This window comes from Propithecus coquereli, unplaced genomic scaffold (genome assembly GCF_000956105.1).
Source record: "Propithecus coquereli isolate 6110/MARCELLA unplaced genomic scaffold, Pcoq_1.0 Scaffold165, whole genome shotgun sequence".
NCBI classification, from domain to species: domain Eukaryota; kingdom Metazoa; phylum Chordata; class Mammalia; order Primates; family Indriidae; genus Propithecus; species Propithecus coquereli.
The window spans coordinates 1682017-1690649 of NW_012141080.1; the positions used below are offsets into that span (position 1 = coordinate 1682017).

Sequence of the window (8633 nt, forward strand, 5' to 3'; positions counted from 1 at the left end):
CATTGTCTGTTATATATCAGTATTTTATAGATGAGAACCAATTTTTTAGGAAACATTTTCTTATAACTTTAATTGGAAATGACCCAGACATTTCTGTCTTTTATTTAATATATGAAAATTTCATTTATCCCATTTATATTTACCTAATTTATTTGTCTTAGTTTAGATTCCAGTTATCATTTTAAGTTAATATTCTGTTAACCATTTTTATACCCTGTAAATTGGATATATAACACAGACCAGGTATCAAAATATAGTTTTGATTACTGCTTTTCAACTCAAAAATTCTACCAAGAAAACAAATATTTTAGTAAGAGTTGCTGTTTTGAACAATGTGATGTCTAAGTTTTATAAATAAAGAAATTTTAGAATATATCCTGTTTAAGGATGTTAACTAATTAGATCCTTCCAAAACACCAACATCCCAAAATAAAATCTGTTGACATTATAGGGATCAAAATCTCTGGTGCTCCAAAATTTAGCCAAACTGTAGAAAGCAAAGTCCTCTGTCGCCATAAAGGTTTGCTGAAAAATAACTGACATGAGGCAGATTGATTAATAGGAGGAAAAATTACAAACTTATACATGGGAGCCTTCAGAATGAATACTCAAAGATACAGGGAAAATTGTCCATTTTTATGCTTAGGTTGAACAAAGATTTCATTGGACAAAAAGGGTATGATCTAATGCTAACAGGCTGAGTAGCAGAACCCAGCAAGGCCTTTCTTTCTAGATCATGTTTGGCTTCTCTGAGGGTGTGCATTCCCTCCTTCTGGGTAAGGGGCAGATCCCTTTCTGGAATGGGGGTTTTACAGTAAGACGAAGTAGGTCGAAGTAGGTCAGGTAATTACTTCATGACCAGTTTTGATATAGAATAATTTTAAGGTTTTATGGCTGGCTTTTTAACCTCCCTTGGGGTAGAGTGGTTTTGATTTCTATGGCTAGCCTTGGGGGAAAATGGAACAGAGAAGCAGGAGGACCAGGGACCTTTTCTTCTGAGGCCATTTTAGGGTAGTTTTCTGAGCCCCATCAACATGATGTCACCTGACTACAGACTGGAAAAAACCTTCAGGACCAATACTTACTTGTAGCATTTTTTTTTTTTTTACATGAGGATTAAGATTAAGCTATTCTAAAAACAATCGAAGTAGTCTCAAAACATTTTCCAATTTGAGTGTAAACTTGAGTACATGTAATTTTTCCAAAGAGTAAGATTGTTTTGAGATTCTCTTTGGATTTTAATAACCATTTTGTTTATCTTAAATTACTATACAAAAATTAACAGCTTAGGGATTCCCCACCCCCAACAAATGCTTTGCTATGGCAACATAATGTACACACACACAACCAGCTAGCTTGTACAGAGTAGGACAAATCAAGAGTGGGCACGACCAAAGGGAAAAACTAAAGCTTCCAATTTAAGCTCTTGTAACTACAATTTCTAGGACAGCTTTGAATCCCTAACAGTACTGTTAGTATCAGATGATAGAGTCAGAAACACGTTTTTGTCTGTACCTTTCCACAGACATTGAAATCAGTGGAAGAAACTGCATCTACAACTAGGATTAAAAGACCAAAACCAAAATACCTTCATAAACCTTTGATCACAAGTTTCTGTTTGTATGCTCCTGTTTACTTGATGTTTTACTTATTCTGATTTACTGAAACTCTTTATTTTGTTTAAGCTTGTCTACATTTTTACCTAATTAGGAACCTTCAAGTTAAACAGGTGGGTATTTTTGTTGATAACTCAGGAGATTTAGCTATTACCATGAGTCCAACAATATTAAATTTGCCTTACTTTCCAAAAATCTTACACATACTTATCATTTTATCTTTGGCTGGGTTTATACTTCTATAACCTTTGCGTCAAACCCTGACACCTTAAGAACATAAAAATGTCCAGTAAAACCCAGGCAAAAAATGTATGCTGACAATTTGAAAACATTTTTATTCATACTTTACCAGTAATATTTTCTATTTTAATAACCAGCTTATTTACCAAAGATTACTAAATTCACGTGAAGTAGAAAAGCATTTGGATTTGTTTAATTAATTTGTAAGTGCCCTTATTTAGAAACCAGTTTAGAACCATGTAGTCACAAACATATAATACATGTACACGCACAAAACATACCTAAACATAAACTCACATACACACAAAGTTCCAATAGCTTTTACCTCAGAACTCAAGCCATGAGATAGTAACATAAACTCACCAGTTTACGAAAGATGACTGCATCCAAATTGCTTCTGACAAAACTGGAAATTGTTTACCTGGGTAAACTTCAGTTGCCCTGATAATCTAATAACACCTGTGGATCAAACTTTTGGATAAAACAATTTCCATGGCAGTTTGATTTAAAAGAAAAACCTCACTTAGCCTTTTTTCTTCAGTTTAAAATGAGTTTTCCATGTTTATATTTTAGCTAGAACTGGCTGCAAGATCTCCGAGTAGCCTTCAAGCAGTAATGCCATAAACATTGAGTTTATCTCAACATCAGTAGGAAAAGTTAGCATGTTCAGAGTAGACAGAAAAGAAAATAGAGAGCTTAAGAGACTCAACATTTTAACTTTACGGTAGCAGGGTGAACATTTGAGCTCTGAATTTTCCTTGATGTAATTTGCCCTTCAGTTAAAACTTGTGCACAAGAATTGGCCATAACCAGCTAGAGTCCTAGAAAACCTGGCATGCCTTTGAACCTTTCCATTTACAAAAATATCTGCAAGTAGAGGCATCATAAACCAACTGAGGTGCCTGAAGGAGGTTTTTCTCCTTGTCTTTCCTCATTTTTAAAGGATTTGTTTCCCATTTTTCTTTAAAAGAAGCAACTGAACTGTAGTTTAGGATTTAGTGTAGTAAATTAGAGTACACTGATTGTAGGTGAGATTCCATGTTCACCACTGAGTCGTTTGCACCCTCTTAAACGTGTCAGTTTCTGTCTCTTCGGGGGTCTGCTAACTCTGAGAGGGCTCAAAACGCTGAGTGATGAGCTCTTCCATGCATTTTCTGGACCAGCCTTCTTTTAATTAATTTTGTTGGGGACTTCCCTATAGGCCACTTCACGCCTCAGGGAGTCACCCCAGACACTCCCGCTTAGGTCCCAGTCACCCAGGGGCACCTTTCAGCTGGGAGGAGTAAACTGCCCTTTCTCTTCAGAGCTGAGAAACTCAGTCTCTCACGTTTATCTACGAACAGGACAGTTTGGTTTACTCTTTTACAAATGTGCAGAAAAGCCAATTGAGATTAATTTTGGGAGGAAGAGGCAATAGAGAAGACCTTTTAGAATGTACTTCCAAATCAAAATTAATTTGTTGATCCCAAACAACAAATTCGTAGGAAAAGAACCAACAACTTAGAATAAACCAGGACCATCAACCAAGAACAGGGGCCCAACAGAATCTATGCCGGTACCTGGTGCGGAGTTCAGCCTACTCCTTTGGGAGGCCCTGAGTCTTCTAAGCCCCATCTTGTGTGCCATCTTGTCAATGGAAAAGATCCAAAACTCTGTAAAATAATTTAAAGAGGTTTATTCTGAGCTGAGTATGTGTGACCATGGCCCAAGAGCCATACTCAAAGCCTTGAGCAAGTGGTCTCCCCGTGGTTTGGTTGGAGTTTGGTTTTACGCATTTCAGGGAGACAGAAATTACACGTAAAGTTATAAATCAGTATGTGGAAGGCATACACTGGTTTGGCCCGAAAAGGCAGCACATCTCAAAGCAGAGAATTACAAGTTACAGGTGGGTTTAAAGATTCTTTGATTTGTAATTGTTTAAAGAAATGAAGCTTTCTCTAAAGCTTTAGAATGTTTTAAGATAAGGAAATCTGTTAATCCGAGACAAGTCACCAGACATACACCTGTAGGTGTGGTTTAAGCTTTGTCTTGTATAGCCTTAGGTCTGTTAATGAGTTATAAAGGATATTTCCAAGAAGGGAGGAAGACATGAGGAGGCATGTCTGACCTCCCTTCTCATGGCCAACAACTTGGCTTTAGGGTATTTGAGGGATCCCCTTGGCCAAGAGGATGTCCATTCAGTTGGCTGGGAGGCTTAAGGTTTTATGTTAGTTTACAGTGTAGTGGTCTTAAGGAAGATAGGTTTTTTTGTTTGGTTGTTTTGAGACGGAGTCTTGCTCTGTTGCCTGGGTTAGAGTGTCATGGCATGAGCCTAGCTCACAGCAACCTCACGCTCCTGGGCTCAAGCAATCCTCCTGCCTCAGCCTCCCAAATAACTGGCACTACAGGCATGCACCACCACACCCACCTAATTTTTTCTATTTTTAGTGTCTGGCTAATTTCTTTTTTGTTTTAGTGGAGACAGGGTCTCGCTCTTGCTTAGGCTGGTCTCAAACTCCTGACCTCAAGCGATCTTCCCAGAGTGCTAGGATTATAGGCGTGAGCCACCACACCGGGCCAGGAGATAGGTTTTTCAAGACCAGAGTGACACTGTTGCCAGGCCTGGTGGCTCACGCCTGTAATCCTAGCACTACTGGGAGGTACAGGTGGGAGGATGGCTGGAGCTCAGAAGTTATCTCCTGAGCTTATCTCCACTAACAATGAAAAAAATGAACTGTGTGGTGGTACATGCCTGTAGTTCCAGCTACTTGGGAGGCTGAGGCAGGAAGATTGCTTAAGCCCAGGAGTTTGAGGTTACTGTTAGCTAGGCTGACACACCACTGCACTCTAGCCTGGGCAACAGCAAGATACTTTCTAAAAAAAAAAAGAGTGACATTGTCATGCACAAAATGGCAGCAAGATCACAAAACTCAGGAATGAGTAACACCTAAGTTAAAAGTCAAGGTTGTTAAAGGCCTATATTGAAGCTGAGTAACTTGATCCTTAAGATCCATTCAAATAAAAGGAACTTAAACATTAAAGAAAGAAAAGTAGGCTACTTGGGAGGCTGAAGTAGGAGAATAGCTTGAGCCCAGGAGTTTGGAGGTTGCAGTGAGCTGTGATTGTGCACTGTTCTCTAGCCTGGGTGACAAAGCAGGACCCTGTCTCTTTTAAAAAAAGAGAGAGAAAAGAATGATGGTGAAACATGTTCACTCTCCCAACAACTTCAATAGAAAAGAAAGCAGTAAAACCAGCAGCAGCAGTGAGTGATTCTGTTGTGAAGATCTTGGATGTTTTGTATTTCTACAGAATATGCGTTCCTGGGGGTTTCTTGCCATCCATTTGGAAGAGAGTCTTAACTTTAGATATTTGGAGCTCTGCAGTAAGGTTGTCTCTGCAAACCTGTGAGAAATGCAGGTTTTAGGAAATTTTTGGTACAAATGAGCAGAGTAGAAAAAAGGGGAAAGAGCCTAGAAGAATATAGACTAGTGCTGATTCCACCACAGTAAACTACACAATGTTGGCTGCTAAACTCAGATCTCCCTAGATGTTTCCCCTTAACAGCCTCATCTACTTATTTTCTTGGTCTCTGTGCTAACTGTTCAGTGTCCTTAAGAACACTATGAATCCCCTTCATCCCTGGCATTGCCAGCCTTCCCCCATCATTTGTGTTCTGTTTGCTGCCCTTTTTTTTTTTTAGAGACAGAGTCTCACTGTCTTGCCTGGGCTAGAGTGTTGTGGCATAACTCCCAGCAACCTCAAACTCCTGGGCTCAAGCAATCCTCCTGCCTCAGCCTCCCGGGTAGCTAGGACTACAGGCATACACCACCATGCCCGGCTAATTTCTTTCTATTTTTAGTAGAGACGGGGTCTCGCTCTTGCTCAGGCTGGTCTCGAACTCCTGACCTCAAGCAATCCACCCACCTTGGCCTCCCAGAGTGCTAGCATTACAAGGCGTGAGCCACCGCGCTCAGCCTGCCTTTTGTTTTTATTTCACTTTCTCTACCCACTTTTTAAGGTCGTTTTGTCATTTGGCAATGCTGCTTGTATCCATTTTGGTTCCCACTTTTTTTGCCCACACTTTTATATGTGTCTTTTTCTTTGAAAGTTTAAGAGGAAAAATTTGCACTGGCAATCTTTTCATACTAGGAGGCTGGGTCCCAAACTAAAGAATCAGCCCTATGGTAGAACATCTGTGAAGACTTCCTGTTCTATAACAGTGAAGGTATTAACAGAGTACACTTCATTGTTTTTTACCCTAGAAGTGTGGAAGGCTGATGACCAGATGGAGAGGGACCACAGAAACCCAGAGGAGCATGCGAGGCAATTTGTAATCCTTAAGAACCAAACTCCAATTGAGGAAAGAGGTAGTATCTTTGAAAAAACACTTAATCTGAATACAGACTTTGTTTCTTTAAGACAAGTACCCTATAAATATGACTTATATGAAAAAACTTTGAAATATAATTCAGACTTACATAATAGTAATAGAACCTATGCAAGAAAGAAAGCTGATGACTGCAATGGATTTGGAAAAGCATTCCTCTATCTCAAGCAAGAGAAAACCCATCCTGAAGTAGAATACTCTGAATATAATAAAAGTGGAACAGGCTTCGGCCATAAAGAAGCCATTTTTAAACATCAGAAAATTAAAAATTTGGTTCAACCTTTTATTTGTAATTACTGTGACAAGGCCTTCTCCTTTAAGTCACTCCTTATTAGTCATAAGAGAATACATACTGGAGAAAAACCATATGAATGTAACGTATGTAAGAAAACCTTCTCCCATAAGGCAAACCTCATCAAACATCAGAGAATTCATACTGGGGAGAAACCCTTTGAATGTCCTGAATGTGGAAAAGCTTTCACTCACCAGTCAAACCTCATTGTACACCAGAGAGCACATATGGAGAAGAAGCCCTACGAATGCAGTGAATGTGGAAAGACATTTGCCCAGAAGTTTGAACTCACTACACACCAGAGAATTCATACAGGAGAGCGACCCTATGAGTGTAATGAGTGTGCAAAAACCTTCTTCAAGAAATCAAACCTCATTATACATCAGAAAATTCATACAGGGGAGAAACGCTATGAGTGCAGCGAATGTGGAAAATCCTTTATCCAGAACTCACAACTTATCATACATATGAGAACTCATACAGGAGAGAAACCCTACGAATGTACTGAATGTGGCAAAACTTTCAGCCAGAGGTCAACTCTTAGGTTACATTTGCGAATCCATACGGGTGAGAAACCATATGAGTGTTCTGAATGTGGGAAGGCGTTCAGCAGGAAGTCCCGACTCAGTGTCCACCAGAGAGTTCATTTAGGGGAGAAACCCTGAGACTGTACCTAGGTTGTACTGTGGAAAACCCTCCCACCAGAACCCTTCCAACCAGGGAGAAACCTTATGAAGGTATTGAAGGAACACAGGAATTCATACTGAGATACAATCTCAACTCAAATGTATAAAAAATAGGATCCCATAAGAACATTATACGGGAAGTTACATTTGATACCTAGCTAAAGAATACATGTGAGAATGTATCCAATTGTAAATAGACATACTCAGCTGTATTACAATGAGCTTTTTAAAATCTTGAATGAATTGAATATTCTAAGCAGCAGCATAAAGGATATACAGTTTCCTAAGAATTTAGTGGTTATGTGCAAGCATGCCACAGAACCCAAGTTGTATGTTTTAGATCTGTACATGTGAATTTAGCATAATCACTGGGAGTTTGAAATTCTTGTCCTCTGTGATAAATTAGGACATATCAAACAATTTTCCATACTAAACATCACATGTGTTTTTTCAGTACCTCTACAATCCAGTATGCATTCCAAATGAAATACAAAACAGATTTTTAAAGTAGCATGTAACCTGTCTTTTCCTACTGCTTGCTGGCATATATATGTTGGTATGACCATTGTTACTGAGCTCCCTCTTCACTAAACAGAAGTCAGTGTTGAAGTTTTACTTGCTTCTGGTTTGCGGAAGATTTTCTAGAAGCATTATTTACGTAAATATCCAAGTGTGAGATAATTAAGAGGTGATGGAGAGAGTGAGAGAAAGCAGATGTGGGCTGTACTACTCGGTATGCCCACAGAATAAGGATTTACCATGTAAAGACAACATCCCCACGCATCATGCTCTTGTTATTTTTCAGCAGGGTATTTACATACAAATGCATGTCTATTACCAAAATATTGTATAACCTAGGAACTACCTGTTTTTATTTGTGTTTCCCTGTTTCTCTTAATATTTTATGAACTGTCTTGCAAAAAAATGATAGGATGCTTATATAGCTCAAAAATGTTAGAGGAAAAATAATTTATTTTAAGAGACTGTCAAGAACCATTTTTCATTGCTTAAGATTTTCCGTATTTGGAAATGAACTTTTGCAGTATTCTGTTGTTTAGTGGAGGCATTTCTACTTCCTTGAGTTTCACTATTGTCAACCTAAAACATTTCCCTTTGGAACGTAAGTTACCGTAAGTTATTACCTTTCCTTTCCATGTTCCCACTGTGTAAGTTAGACTTCACAGTGGTGTCTCCATATATTGTTTGATAATTAAATTATTTTTTCATAGCTCAAAGATACGCCATTTTAGGCTCAATTTCAAATTCACAAGTTCAGCCTTTCCCTATCAATCATGCATTAGAATTATAAATGGCAACCAAAACTGCCCTTTTATTCCTTTACTAGTTATTCTGAAGATCACCGGTGTGCTGTGACTATATGAATGTGAGTGACTTTCCAAACAAATTTACCATAACATCCGTAGCCCAATAAA

General features: G+C 38.6%; 1 protein-coding gene across 4 annotated transcripts in view; it reads left to right on the plus strand.

The window, feature by feature from the left end:
• The window catches only part of ZFP1 (ZFP1 zinc finger protein), a 32144-nt gene extending 24184 nt beyond the window's left edge, over positions 1 to 7960 (plus strand). For 2 of the 4 annotated variants that reach the window (XM_012641525.1, XM_012641524.1), the window contains one exon: positions 6098 to 7960. In XM_012641525.1, the coding sequence (XP_012496979.1) occupies positions 6098 to 7179 (1082 nt within the window). In that variant the 3' untranslated portion in view covers positions 7180 to 7960. The remainder of the gene's footprint in view (positions 1 to 6097) is intronic. The other 2 variants (XM_012641526.1, XM_012641527.1) reach the window with 2 other exon arrangements.
• The last annotated feature ends 673 nt before the right edge of the window (positions 7961 to 8633 follow it).